Source organism: Mesocricetus auratus, unplaced genomic scaffold, assembly GCF_017639785.1.
Source record: "Mesocricetus auratus isolate SY011 unplaced genomic scaffold, BCM_Maur_2.0 Super-Scaffold_100041, whole genome shotgun sequence".
NCBI lineage: Eukaryota > Metazoa > Chordata > Mammalia > Rodentia > Cricetidae > Mesocricetus > Mesocricetus auratus.
In genome coordinates this window covers 6,886,029-6,901,668 of record NW_024429218.1, presented here as the reverse complement: position 1 = coordinate 6,901,668, position 15,640 = coordinate 6,886,029, and the positions used below count along the sequence as shown (strand labels likewise).

The window sequence follows — 15,640 nt, the reverse complement described above, 5'->3', positions numbered from 1 at the left end:
ATGGGATCCTGGCCAGCCCACAGAGTGGCCTTTTCTATGTCAGGAAGACCCTGGTAGGAATTAATGAGTGTCTGCCTCCTTTACTATGTAGATGTGCTGTGGATCGACATCCTACAGATAGAAACATCAATTTAACAATACTTTGCTCAGATTCCAATGGGAAAAACAGATCGTCGGCCAGAATCCTACAGATAATGAAAGGGAAAGATTATGGTGAGTCAAGCCTGTGGTTGTGCTGTAGGTGAAGATTGGTTTTAGTGTATTAATTGGAGAAAAGGGAGTTCGCGTAATGAGCATTTGAAAATGCATAAAAACAGTGGCCTCTGTCAGGCCAGTGAGCAAATTGCTCCATTTTTAAAGGTTCAAGGACTCCTCCAAGCCCTGAGGGCTTCTCTGCTTAATTGCCTTTCCCATGGATTGTGGTCTTCCCTGTGGGTTCAAATAGTCTCAAAAGTCAGTGGCTTGCATTTTGCTCATCTGAGACTCAAGATGGGGAGCTTCTTTCTATTCCCTTCCCTCTTATATGGGGGAACTTGTCTTAACATCTTCTAAGCAGACAAATGAGCTTAGAGGTAAGAAATTGCTGAACATTCGACATGCAAGTCTCAGCAATTAGGAAAATAATGTTTCTAATAAAAATAATTTTAAAATGGGTTTCTTTTAGAGAAAACAAAGTAATTGACTTATAAAAACAAGTCATGGGAATAAAATGTTTAAACATTATTTTTAATAACATGATTACTGGAGTATTTACAGAGAACTTAAAAACATAAAGTTGGATAATGAAGTCCAAAACACTGAATTGTTTTCAATGCTGTATTGCATACCTCTTTTGAAGGCCACAGTATAGTAAGCATTTTTATGACCTAGGGAGCCCAGGAGATTGAGATTATTAAACTGATTTCCCCTTCTGTTTACTCATTCAACAGAGCTATTTATTTTAGCGCTAGGAATAGGGCAGCTGCGTTAGTTCATGCGGTATTCAGTTATTTTACTTCACTTTTCTTCGAGAACTCCCCCCACCCGTGTGTGTGTGTGTGTGTGTGTGTGTGTGTGTGTGTGTGTGCGTGCACATGTGTGTACACTTTAAAAACCAAAGAATAATGTTGCTTGGAAAAAGCAGTCTAACAAGCTACTAATTCCATTGATTTCGACTATATCAGGAGATGAAGCTGAATTCTACTTACCACATTAACTTCAAGGCAAGACCAGTTAGAGTATAAACAGCCTTACATTTGCATACTTGAAAACACATTCAAAGTGCGGGAAGCTCCCACTGTGAACACATTCACAGAACCCTGTAGGTGGCAGGCACTGTATCAGCCGCCTTGGGGTACAAAAAGGTTAATTATCAATCAAAATTGAGCAGCGAAGGGTGGATTTGAACTGCAGCAGCCTAACTCCAATACACATGGCCTTAGTCGTTCAATCGTTCCTTCTGTCCGGGTGGGGTATTTAAAACTGGTCTTTTCCAAGCTTTGTTTTATCATAGTCATGAGAAGAATAGAACCTTTAAAATGACTGTGTTGTCACGAAGTCACCTACATAAGGTACCTGCTGTGCTTGTGACTTCTTTGTCAGTAAAAGCATCCTCAGGTGAATTTGCCACATGTAATTCAAAGGAACTCCTAAAGCTGCTTTTGTTAAGCCTACAACTCCGTAAAGACTGAGAGACAGTGTTTCTATGAATACAGTAAATGTGGGCTTAAAGACCTTTTTAGGTGCTATGCTTTTATTTTTCACTAAAGTGTGAACTTCTTAAACATTTTATATGATTTGATAGGTATGTTTGAGTTACTAACGCAAGCAGAGCCATTTCTACAGATGTTTATTGTTCACAACTCAGGCCTTAAAGTATTTTGGTTCTATAGTAAATAACACTGATTTCAAAACACCTAGATTTGAATTGTGTTGGTATCTTGGTGTGTCCTGACATAACACTGCAAGCACCTGATGGGCAGTTTCATTTTGCTAAACTTACATTTTGGTGCTATTTAAACAGTTTCATTATTCTCATCAGTATATCTGGAAAGGATCCATGTCTTGCCTTTTGAAACACAATTTGGAATTACTTCTGAAAATGTTTCATTTGCTCTAATGATATTTTTTTTTTCAGAAAGTGAGCCATCGCTTTTAGAATTCAAGCCATTCAGTAACGGCCCTTTGGTTGGTGGATTCATTTACAGAGGCTGCCAGTCTGAAAGATTGTACGGAAGCTACGTGTTTGGAGATCGCAATGGGTATGTTTCCGAATGCCACAGTTTCTTGTATTGTTTGGCACACTACCAAAAAATATTCAAGTGGCTATCCCCCACATGTCAGTCCGTGGACACACGCAGAAGCTTGTGCTGTGCCTCATCTGGAAGCCTAATTGGAGAGCTGCTTCTGAGAGATTCCTCAACAGGTCCAGTCACTTCTATGGGATAATGTTCAAAGGCAAGCAGTCCTGTAAGGGACTTTCCACTTATTTCGACGGTTCTCTTTATCCTCAACCTAATTCCAAAACTTGTTTTATGGGAGCTGTAAAAGCTGTTTTAGAAGTTACCCTGGAAAACTAGGAATTTTGGTAGTGCCAAACTCGCAGGACTTTGAGCAGCGCCGTGCACTTCATGTACATGAGTGGTGTCTACAAAATAAAAATTGAGCCTAAATTTTCAAGGCGTCATGGCGGGTAATTACAAGGAGTCGGTGAAACCCACGCTGCTGGCATTCACGCTCGGCTTCTGCAAGAGACAGGGGGACTTGACTGTACCCACTCAGTGCTCCACCCCGCCCCACACTGGTTTCAGCTGCACAGCCTGTGGTTGAGACCAGCCTGCCCAGGAAGCATCCTCTCCAGGTGGAGGGAAGGGAGGGGCTTTGTCTTACTTGGACTTTCCAGGGCCCTCTCCAAACCCCATCTTATCTTTGAGTCCTGTAGTACTTTCACAGTTCCCATATAGGACACATGAGTGCTCCCACACAGGACACATGAGTGCTCCCACACAGGACACATGAGTGCTCCCACACAGGACACATGAGTGCTCCCACACAGGGCAAATGAGTACTCCCACACAGGGCACATGAGTGCTCCCACACAGGACAGAGCATATTCTTTTTCCCTTGAGAAGCAATGTATGTCTTTGGTGTGACAATTCCTTATTACAATTTCTATTTTAAAACATTTTAGGATGCCTACAAGCCAAGGTGTGTTTTCACCATGGGTTTATGGTGTGTTTTGTTATAGGAATTTCTTAACTCTCCAGCGAAGTCCAGTGACCAAGCAATGGCAAGAAAAGCCACTCTGTCTGGGCGCCAGCGGCTCCTGTCGAGGCTACTTTTCAGGTCACATCTTGGGATTTGGAGAAGACGAACTAGGTACCATATCTGTTACTCCACTGAGTTCTGGTTTCACTCCTTGCTTGGAAAACGTTGTTGTCTTACAGAACAAATGTCTCTTCTTCCACTTGTTGGAAATGTATCCACAGTAAAGATGACCTCCACAGAATCCCAAGATTGTACAGTTAGACCTCCTTTCCCAACAACCTTCCCCAAGGATCTTCATAACTGGTTTATATTTTGGAAGTATTAAAGCAACAAAACAGGAACACAAACCAGGCAGAAACAGGTGTCTCCCAATTAACAGAGCCAGGCTAACACACACTGCAATCCCTAAAACCAGGACCAGGAGCTAAAATAAAACTTTCCTCAGCCGGGTGGTGGTGGCGCATGCCTTTAATCCCAGCACTCGGGAGGCAGAGGCAGGCGGATCTCTGTGAGTTCGAGGCCAGGTTGGACCGATAGCCTCCGAAACAATACAGAGAAACCCTGTCTCGAAAAACCAAAAAAAAAAAAAACAAAAAACAAAAACTTTCCTCAAAAAAAAAACAAAAAAACAAAAAACAAAACAAAAAACATACATAGGAAGCCTGATGAGGAGAAGGGAATTGGAATTGAGTCTGATTAGTGGTAAAGTGAAATTAAGCACTCTCCACTGTTTTAAATTGCAGACTTCAGGGCTGCTTTTGTGGTATTTTACTTAACTACACCCTAACAAGCCATGGGGACTAAGATCCTTCAGCCTCAGAAATGAATTTTAAGGCATAAAAAGAAAGAATGTTTCTTTCCTGAGTCAGAATGTTCTCTCTATAATGAAAGTCCAGGTTGGTTTTCTTTGTCCATTCAATGGGAGAAGTCACACACTCTTCACTTAGATTAGCGGGGGACTAAGCCAATGCTCCCCAAAATGCATAAAAGTACCTGAGAAGCACAGGGATATGATAGTTAGGACAGAGATTTGTCCACTCTTGCTCCAGAGTGAAAGCATTTTGTTTTCAAGATGGGGTTTCCCTGTGTAGCCTTGGCTTTCCTGGAACTCACTGTGTAGACCAGGCTGCCCACTAAGTCACAGAGATCCGCCTGCCTCTGCCTCCAGAGGCTGGGATCAAAGGCGTGCGCCGCCACCACCCGACGTTCCCACTGAAAGCATTTTGATTCTGGGTTTTTTTTCCTTGATGCATTTCTACCTCCACTCAAGGGAGTCAGAAAAAGAATCAGAGTCAAGCTCTGTGGAGTAATTTAAATGCCATCGGCAGACTTTAATTTTGGGAATAAGTAGGGCTATGGGTGGGCATTGGTGGCAGAGCACTTGGTTAGGATACTCAAGGCTCTGAGTTTGCACAAGAAAGAGGGAGAGAGGAAGAAGACAGAACAAGGAAGAAGGAAAAGAAAGGAAAGATGGAAGGGAGGGGAAGGGAGTTGGGGGTTGGAAGGAGGAACAAAGGGAGGGGTTTATCCAGGCAGCTTCACAAGAAGTCAGGAAAATTCCACTTGACCTAACTTAATGCCATTTCACTCTTGAAAACAATCACTGGGTAAGGATAAACAGAGGTAGAGACAAGGACTTCAGGAAGAAGACTGTTGGCTGTGACCCAGGTGAGGGACAATACCCTCCTGAACAGGAATAGTCTGGGCATGGGGGCGAGGTGACTGGGCTCAGGTACACAGCAAAGGAGGATTTGTGAGTGCCGTCACAGCCTTAGGTATAGAGTCCTCCTGAGACTGAACGGAGACCCATGATAACTGCTTGACTATGATGTCATGCTGTGAATTCACTTTGCATTATTTCTCTTTTCAACAGGAGAAGTTTACATTTTGTCAAGCAGTAAGAGTATGACTCAGACTCACAACGGAAAACTGTACAAAATCATAGACCCAAAAAGGTAAAACTTCTTTTTCCATTTGAGTTCACTCGATATCCGTCCTGCAGTCACTTTAGTTCACGCTAAGACGTAGCTTGTGATGGGCTGGAGTGAACATTCGACCCTTCTTATGGAAGAGGGCTGCATTTGACCTTGAAGGACTTGGAAAGCTCATTCGTATCATTCTTGTCCTCTCAGAGCTGGCCTCGAGTTATGGGGACAACATTCCCAGTTAAAAGTCAGGAGAGAGCCCCAAAACATGCCGAAAAGTGGCCTCAGCTCCCATGTCAGGAAATAACAAAACCTTTAATTTTGAGAAAATGAGAATGTTCTGACAGATATCATCCTCCTTAGTATGATTTTTGTTAGATAGGCAAGATGAGTTATCTTAACAGTTCAACACATGATTCTCATTTCCAAATGATCAGACAGTTCACAGCACTTGTGAAAACTGTTTGGTCAAGCCAATGAAAACTAAAGGACTGTCTCATTATTTGCTTTAGCAAAAGGAAGGTGTGAAGGTTTTTGTCCTTTAAAAGATTATATTTGAGTGGCTTAGTAGATAAATATGTTGCCTTGAAAACATAAGAACAAGAGTTCAGATTCTCAGAGGCCACATAAATGTGGAACGGGATGGTAGCTACGTACATACAACATGGAGGAGGCAGAGGCAAGGCAGACTGCCTCGTTAGACCAGCCAAACAGGTGAGCTCCTGGTTCAGCCAGAAACCTCGGTAAAGGAAATAGAAAACGATCAAGGAAGATACATCTGGTCTCCACACACACACACACCCCTAACACACACCTGTGTGTGTGTTACACATGTATCTGTGTGCATGTTCATGTGTGTGTGTGTGTGTGTGTGTGTGTGTATGTTCTGCTGCTCTTCCCTCCCAGTCTGGTCCACCCATCTCGATGCCAGCACACACAGTTCTCCTGTGGTTCCAATCATCATTCATTAGTCATGATTTTCAAACATGAGAACTGAACTTTCTGAAACCATTAAAACTACACGCTGCCACCTGGATATTGGTCATCCAGAACCTAATCATTTTTATAGATACAAGTAGTTCATGACTAACTGGTGCTCCTTACTCACCAACACCATGCTACGAACTTCAAACTTCTGTGAAGTTTTTCCTCAAGAGAATCAATTCTAGTGATTGGAAAGGTCAGCCAAAGGCATCGACACCATTCAATTCTTAAAATACTGTTTGTAAGTTGTCAATTGTGTTTTCCTGGTAAAGCCATGATTTAGTGACTGAGCAGACTACCTTTTCTGTAACCAAAAGAACCATTTCCTTTCCTGAGAAAACTACAGGTTAGCATGGGCTACTGCATGACAAAGAGGAGAACCATGAAAAAGAAGTGGTCCCTGTCCCCTGCTCACCAAGAGCGTGACATCCCTTCTTTACGATAAGAGACACACTTATTGTCACATATGTGGCTGCAGTGAGATTTCTCCTCTTCATGAGTGAAATTGGTGTCTTCTCGAGAAAAGAAAGGAAGTGAAAAGCTATCAGACATTTAGGAGGGTGCTGAAACTGGTACACCACTACAAACACAAGCGAAACTAGTGCGAACTCTAACACAGAGCCCTCTGACGACCCGCAGTGCAGGGATGGGGTTTCATCCAGACCTGTGGCAATTAGCTTCAAAATGGTCACTGCTGCTCCATTATGTTGTCAAGATTGATCAGTTTCTGAAGCTTCCCCACAGTAGGGTAATGAATTCTCTCCCCACCCCTACCCTCCCTGCCACACACAGAATCTCTCTTGATCTGGATTGTTTAGTCTGTTGGTGACTAGAGGTGAAGTTTACACCTTCAATCTATTATTAGGATCTAATTATCAGGGTTGCCACGAGTGACCTTGGCTTTGTGATCTTAGGGCCCCTCTAGTAGGGTGGTCTCAGAGTGACATACCTGAAGGTCTGGCTTCTCATTATGGGGCTGTTTCTGGTGATTCATGTCATGTGTGGGGCCAGGGTTAAGATCTGTGTTTGCTTTGCAGAGGTGGGGGAGTAATAGAATCTCAGAGACCCATCCTCCGGCGTGGGCATCAGCGTATTCTAAATTAAACCAAGTGCAAGAAAGCTAATGTTTTCATAAACGCTTGTTGGGAGCCTCTTACTGTTTTGATGTGAGGGCCAGTGGCAATTATTGCAATGTTTTCCCAAGAGGGGCTGGTGCATGAGCAGACACTTCTGTGCAGACAGGGTTATTTGGGGCAACACAAGTTAGTTGCTAGCATAGGCAGGCTCAAGAGGTCAGGCAGAGTAGAAGTGTCTTTCTACTCTGAATAAAAAGCATCATCAAATTTGTAAATCTGCATATATGTGTGTGTGTGTGTGTATGTGTGTATGCCTTGTTATTTCAAAAAAAAATCTAACAAACTGAACAGTTAAGCTCATTATCTTCTTATAGAGAAGTGCCTAGACTTGTTAGAATATTTTCAAAACAGCTTTCATATACCAATTGATTCATGACCCTGGGAGAGACAAGTACTGAATTGCAATTTGTCATATTTTCGTATAAGGTGTCATAGAAGTTATGCACTTACCATAGTATTTATGCTACATTTTCTTAAGCCCAATGCCTTAACCACTCAGCCATTCTGGTATATGCTACATGCAATGAACTTAGAAATAAAAATGTAATAACTCTTAATCAAATTTGGCAAACATGTGAGGTTCCAATGTTGTCAATCCAATCTGCAAGGACAGTTTAGTCTAAGGCTGTAAACTGCAAAATCATTTGTGTGAGTTTTAAATTATTTATGGTGGAACAGCTCCCTTAGAAGATGTATTGTTTTGGAGGCTGTCGGTCCAGCCCAGCCTCAAACTTACAGAGATCTGCCTGCCTCTGCCTCCCGAGTGCTGGGATTAAAGGCATGCGCCACCACCGCCCAGCAAGATCATTAAATTTTAATTTAGTATATAATTAATACTTTTAAGTTAGTATGTAAAATAGTAGGGCTTCTAGTGCATTCTATACTCACATATATTTGTATGTTGCTCCTCTCACTGCCCATTACCCTTCTTTCTTCCCCTCTCCCTCTCCAACTGGCCATCATCTGTAATGAAAATTTGAAAATGAAAGATGACCAGCTTTCCTAAGTTACTTAGGGAAAAGCCTTCCTTGGGAAGACAGTATACAAGAATGGATTTTGTCTTGTGCCAAAACATGAAACACTTCCAGGACATCTTCAGAGTTGGGAAGTTATCCCTCACCTCAGAATGGAGTTGGGATCAAACCAACAGCTCAGTCAATTCTGAGTTCCTAATCTCTCTCGTACTCAGTTCAGTGTGTCCCGTGATCTGCCCTGATATCTAGGGGACAGGTGTAGGGCACAGAGCGTAGGATTTGGGCAGTGGACCTCATTTCAGTCAGTGGTGCTGAGTCTTGCCTCTGAGTGTTCCTTGAAATTGGACAGTGCACCAGAGAGTCATACACGACCATTGATCACTTCTTGTCTCTTGACTTCTTGGGGCTCTGGAGTTAGCTGAATCACGTATTTAAAGTGTATTCTAATCTCCAGTCTTGTCAGGCCTCATTCTTTGCATTCCATAATTATTTTCAGGTGCTTTCTCAACTTTTAAATTTCTCTCACTTCCAAAATTAGGATGCAGGTGTCCAAGGAGCTTAAAGGGAGCTCTGAACAAATGCATCCCTGTCGTCATTCCTGACATGCTTCCTCTTTATTAGCTCTTCAACCTCAATTGAATGTGTTGGGGGTGGCGTGTGAGACGGCTCGGCAGGCAAAGATACTTGTAGCACAAGCCAGATAGCTGAGTTTGGGTGCTGCCCACTGAGAGGGAAGGAGAGAAACCGATCTCCAAAGCTGTTCTCTGAACTTCAAATTGGAACTGTGTCACGAAACCCAGAACTCCAACCAATGAATGAATAAATAGATACAATTTAAAATAGATACAATTTAAAATAAATAAATTAAAAATAAATAGATACAATTTAAAAGAAGCAGGATCAAACGCTCTCTGGCAATGGTGGGAACTTAAGTTCTGACACAGTTATGTGACTTCGAAGCTTTATCTCTAGAGGCTTTATCTCTAGAGAGCGCAAGACTAGTTTTATTTCTGATGAACTTAACCCCAAATGCCTTTGGTTGACTTTCCCAGGGTTAATTCTCCAGGAACGTGGAAAGACAGACTATTCCTGTTGCTTTCCTTTCCTCTGAACCCCCTCTCCCTGTACTTCAACACCTTGCTTAGCTCTTCTCCAACCAAGAAGCCAGGACCTTCCTTCCCTTTAAGAGGTCTATACATTAATAATGCAAATCCCAACAAATCCCAAGCCTCCCCACTCCCGCGAGGTGCCACATCCTGGCCTTGTTTTGATTTTTTTTTCTTAATCACTTTGTCCTATTCCTCATTATGCAAGATGCTAAAGTAATGCTAAAAAAAAAGTCACTTTACAAGGGTAAGGCAGTCCTATTTATCCTTTGCCTATGTCTGGGAGTCCACAGGCAGCTCCGTCATCCTAAAGGAACTTACATATAATAGAGCAACTTTGGTCCAATAAGCCAGTGGAGTCCCAATTCATCAGTCAAAGTTTTATGCAAGTGGCCCCCCTAAGTTGATAAATTCCCACAGTGCCTGTTGACCCAGCTGCCAAGTCCTCTTGTGGCAGGTGGTGTTTTCATGGCCACCCTGACAGTAATACAAACTGTTTAGCGGCTTCATTGACCTTGTAGCTATTAACTGGGCTACAGGCTGCACAAGGGACTAGTTCTCAAACAGAACAGAATTTCTTAACACTAGGGGTCAGGAACAAGTATATGCCCTGTAAACATCCATCCAGCATGGTCAATTTGAACTCTAAAAGACAGGCAAGCATTTTCCACATTTTTGCCATTATTTTTATGATGTGTATCCAATAACCAAAAAAAATGTGTGTACACTTATTTCCCTAAATTTGTTTTCATTACTGATAAAGTTCATTTCATGTGTAGTTTTTTAAAAAATGGCCTTTTGGCTAACAAATCTTTCTAAGTTGCTGCAGATCATCTAAAAATTTAAAGACGTTTTATTTTTAAAAATCGACGAAATCAAGGTCAAAACTTCTAATGAATGGGTTATCATAGTTACATAATCTATTGTAACAACTTTGATCTGACTAAAATTTCCTCACACTTTAGCAAGATTTGCATTATGTGCATGTATGTGTTTTTACAGGCACACTTAGACATGTGTGAAGCCTGCTGTGTTCCACAGAGCCTCTACCTGCTTCAGAACCAATCTCATATAACCTATGGAAAACTAAGATGTCCATATTATTTTAAATACTTTTTGTGTCCTATTTTTGAAAATAATCATGCCGTTACTCAAAACGATGACAGATCTGTATTTATAAAATGCTAACCTAATTCCATTCCTTCTCCTCTTGAAACTTTACACTGATTTTGTATGCCGTCAGGATGAATCTACACTGTTTTCCCTAGATCTGGTAGGCATAATTAATTGACCAACAAGAATTGTAATGTTTGCAGTGTATGCCCCCATCAAAGCCTTACCCTTGGGGGATTTGTTTCAAGGGCCCTACTGAGTATCTACAACTGCAGATGGCATCTAACCTTGTGTACACTTCTCTCCGATACACACCCATGATGAAGCTTAACATGTAAATTAGGAACAGGGAGATTCACAGCAATAGATAACAGTAAAGTAGAAAAGTTGTAACAATGTGCTATAATGACCTGTTTTAAAGCACTGCTGGTTCACTTCTGGAATTCTCCATTAGCATTTTTGGATCACTATAAACAAAAAAAGGCACAAAAATTTGTAGGGCAACTTGATTATTGATAATGATGTGAATAATGTAAAATTATTAAGTCAAGCTAATTAGCATATCCATTAGCTCCAATACTAAACTTTTGTGGTGAAAGTACATACACATATTTTTTATGTATTCCCTATTTTCTATAGATTTGACATATAACTAATCCTTCAAAGGGTTTTTCCACTGTATTCATTTATAGTCTTTCTTAATCTATCAATTTTGAATGCTGGACCACTAGCCCCTATGATAACTATACAGGCTGCCATGAGATTTTGATCAAATTGCCATCTATAAATGTCATCTATTTACAAATATATAAAGTGGAGAGTATAAATAATGAAAAACATTATCCTTCAAAATAAGATTCATTTATTAAGACTTCAAGGTCCCTGAAGGCATTTCTAAAATTCACATGTCTTCCTTTCATCCACCCCCTGGCTCAGTGCTAGAATCTGATAGTATTCAATCCCCTGAATATCTCACATTTTTATTATACTTTTATTTTTATTATATTATCATTAGATGTTGCCTTAGTGATCAGATGAAAATAAAGTCTAGGTTTCCCACCCTTATGGGGCCCCTGGCTTGGCTATGTGATTTTTCCTTCCTGAGCTTAGAGTTTCCCTTCCACCACAATTTGGTTTTGTGTGTTTCTAGTCTCCCGTAAGGCAAGTGTCTGGCTAGCTAGCTTCCAGCCACAGTTGCACTGTTACTAGAATTGTCGAAAATACCTCCCAACCTCCAGTCCTATGACAAATCTGTGCTTGTCACTTAAGCTTCCTAGAAAATTCCTTGTAAATTCACAAGATGATGACAGCGGGAGAGCTTGGTTGGCCTGAAGCACTAGTCAAGACAAAATGATTGGAGATTTTTTTTCAGGCATATGAACCTTTGAAATGAGTCTTTTTTTGCATTCAGCACTAATAATGATAGTTGATCGACTGCTAGAGTCAGAAGGCTTCAAATATGTCAAGTATCTAAGGGAAGTTCATAAGCTTGTTTTTCTGTCTAAAATCAAATGACAATTACCATTCATTCTTAACTACTTTGCCTAGATTAAGAAATGTTACTTTCTTTTTCTTTTGGTTTTCCCAGACAGAGTTTCTCTGTGTAGCTTTGTCCTGGAACTCACCTTGTAGACCAGGCTGGCCTCAAACTCACAGAGATTACCCTGTCTCTGCCGCCCAAAGAGTATTGGGATTAAAGGTGTGGGCCACCACACTCTGCAATAAATCTCATAATTTTTACCTTTTGATTTTCTCATGGAAAGAGAGGGGTTGGTGTAAACTGGTAAGTTTTAGTGTGAGAGGTTCACAAGCTGTTTTAGACATTTGTGGCCTGAGGTGGTGATTAGACCATTACCGAATTAATAGTTGTTAGCCACACCCAGCCCTCTTAGTGAATGTGTCAGGCAATTAGGTGAGTCCAACTTGTTAGTGAAAAGCTTTAGACCAGGGATTCTCAGAGTGAACATAGTCAGAGAAGACTGCCCAGACCCATTTTGTTCAGAATAGAAGTTTCTAGATACTGTTTAGAAATAACATAGAATCCTAACCCTATCTATCTAAATTATAGCTTTAGACAACATAACACAAACTAAAAACTTGTAATGTGATTGTGTGTAATATGACCTGTATAAAAAGAGTTATTCTTGAGTTGAAGTCTACCCTCCCCTTGAAGCACATGTCAGTTACTCAGGAATTACTGGAAACTGGAATGGACTTAGTACCTCAAAAAGCATTCAGTATTTCATTATGCTCCAAAAAGCAGAAAAACAACAACAGAAAACACGCCTCTTCCTGTTCACACAGACACTGTGTCCCAGGAAGATGGCTGTTTCCTGGTCACACAGGAAGACTCCATCTTTCTGTTCTGGAATATGATTGTGCTCCAGATGAGGAAGAGACCTCATAACCCAACTGAATTAAAAGAAAATTGTTAAGGTCAACTTGAAACTTTGGTACACAGTGTCTGTGGATAGTCAGGCAACATTGTTGCCCATCCCTGGCCTCTAGAATTCTATCCTCTTCAGTACCTTGTAAAAGAAAAATATCACACTGACTAAGCAGACTAAAGACCATAATAAGGAAGAAAAGCCATTTATTTGTGTGTTGACCTTGGAAAACGACACTAAAATGACTTTTGCAAGATAACACAGCGTGCAGGGATACTTTCTTTGTCTTGACTTACACAAATGGAAAACAGGTCTATGCTGTAGTAAGCAGCTTCCCTCCCCCAGCCATCTTGACATAGAAGAGGGGACACTGCCTTTAGGCACAATGAGGGCTAAAGGTGATTGCAGAGTGTCCAAGTTTGAGGAATTCACTAAACCGTAGGATCAGCTGCTGTGGTCAGCAACATGGCTGCCTCTTCCTCTGACTCCGCCCAGTCACTCAGAAGTTCCTGAACACACTAGTTAATGACCACAGAATTGCTCCTGGTTAGGAAATGGCCCCCCAATAGAGAATGCTGTTTGAATTCAGTAGGTCTGAATCTACCATCCTGCTAGTTGCCATTCATCTGAGACTAGACGGTGACTAACAAAGGGTTAGACAATTGATTTCTCTTAACTGTCGAGAATGGGGAAACAATGGAGGAGGAGCAGTTTTACAAATGACAGTAGCTAGGAGACACTTTCATGAGCTCCAAAGTGACTATTCGTAAACAAGTAAGACACTTCTTATGTCATGCTCCTCCTTCAGGAAGTCGATAAAAGAAGCCACAGTATTTTCAAACCTGCTAAAACCTCCTATCAGTCAGTATTTTATAAATAAGTAAACATTTAAGGCCTACATTGCTGGTTTTACAACAGAATGAATTTGAAATGTGTATACCTTTGAAAAAACTAAGAATGAGCCTTTTTTGGTGAAATTGAAAATGGATGTTGACACGACTCATTTAGGAGGACAGGATTCATCGCAGTGTTTCAACACAAGTTGACAGAAGATGTTTCATCTATTAATTTATTTGTTCATTCATTAAATTAAATGGCACTAAATTGAAACCACCCAGATCCCCACTACCCAGAGACTTCCCCCATGGCCTTTCCTAGTCACAGAAAGCCAGTACAGACAATGTGTGTTGTGAGTGAAGTCACTTCCCACTGCCCCTCGTCATTTCAAAGAACTATCCAAACCTTTGCATCACCACACAAAGCCTGCCAAAGCAAGTTTCTAAGAAAATGTCTTAACTTTCTGAAAACAATACCTTATCCATTTAAGTGTGTTGGACAGTTTTCTGCGAGAGCCCCTCAGTGTTTTATTATTTGTCACGTGAGGAGTTGAGGAAGTATGTTTTTCTGCGTCAAATTAAGCTTAGGGGCTGTGAGGATAGCTGTCAGCACATAGGCTTGATATATTTTTTATTGCAAACCCAAACTCCCCGTTGGCTATGTTTTCTATTTTGAAAGTTACTTCTGACTCCATTCAGTAGAACTCAGAGTCCAGAGGCTTTAAAAAAAAAAAAAAGACTGTTTAAAAGAACAAAACCATTCAAATGGCTGTAATTAGATTGCATACGAAACACAGTTTTCTAGCCCAATGAGAATAAGTATTAAAATTAGTTACTCTATGATGAATGCACACTGTGGATTTTTGCTTAGCTGTCACCTAGGTGTAACAAGTAGCGTTTGTACACTGCTTTGCTCCTCCTTCTTCAGTCTGGGCAAAAGCACCTGTTCATTTTCCTGGAAAGGAGGCTGTCACCATAGCAATCATCATGAGGAAGGAAAGGAACGGCTGACTTTGCCAAAGGTCTTTGTCATACTTTATCAAACATCTTCCTAGAAAATGAATTTAAATACATTGACTTACCTCTCCTCTGGAGAAGGAAAGAAATCCATGTCTTTAGGATGTGCTGAACTTGACATCTCTGCCTATGATGTACTAATATTGTAGTCAACACAAAAACACATCATTTAAAAGAAATATAGCTATAACATAAGTAAAAATTGTTAGGCAATAAAAAATACAGCAACTTTCTTAGTTTTATGTTAATGACATAAAATTATACCAGTTTTGTTAGGAGTGGTGGTATACACCTTTAATCCCAGAGCTAAGGAAAGGGAAGCAGTCAGGTCTCTGTGACTTTGAAACCAGCCCAGGGCTCATAGTGAGCTCCATGTCACCCAGGGCTACATAGTGACCCTGTTTCAAAAAATATATGTATACACATTATATATATATATATTGATGGAAGTTCTGTTTCACCTAGTCCCACAGCCATTTAGCTCCAAATAAACCCACAGAGACTTACTATTATTCATAAACCGTTTGACTGATGGCTCAGGCTTCTTATTGACTAGCTCTCTCTTAATTATTGACTCGTTTCTATTAGTCTATGTATTGCCCCAAGACAGTGGCTAACCCATAACCCAGCATGTCACTCCTTTGGCAGCTATATGGAGTTTCCCTGGCCACTTCTCTCGGCCTTCCTCTCCCCAGAATTCTCCTCGCCTGGTAGCCCCATCTATCCTTCCTGCCCAGCTACTGGCCAATCAGCGTTTTACTCATCAAACAATAAGAGAAACATACGTACAGAAGGACATCCATCATCAGATTTCATTAAGTATTTCCATGGGCTACATATTCCTCTGTGTCCTTATGAGACACAAAGAAGAGAGCAATGTTTGTCTTCATAGAGTTTATTTTTAAAAGTTACATTT

General features: G+C 40.9%; 1 protein-coding gene across 1 annotated transcript in view; it reads left to right on the top strand.

The window, feature by feature from the left end:
- The window catches only part of LOC101828564 (hedgehog interacting protein), an 88,530-nt gene that overhangs the window by 61,146 nt on the left and 11,744 nt on the right, over positions 1-15,640 (top strand). The window contains 4 exon segments of the mRNA XM_005077726.4: positions 92-213; positions 2,117-2,240; positions 3,227-3,357; positions 5,120-5,201. Coding sequence (XP_005077783.1) covers positions 92-213; positions 2,117-2,240; positions 3,227-3,357; positions 5,120-5,201 — 459 coding nt within the window.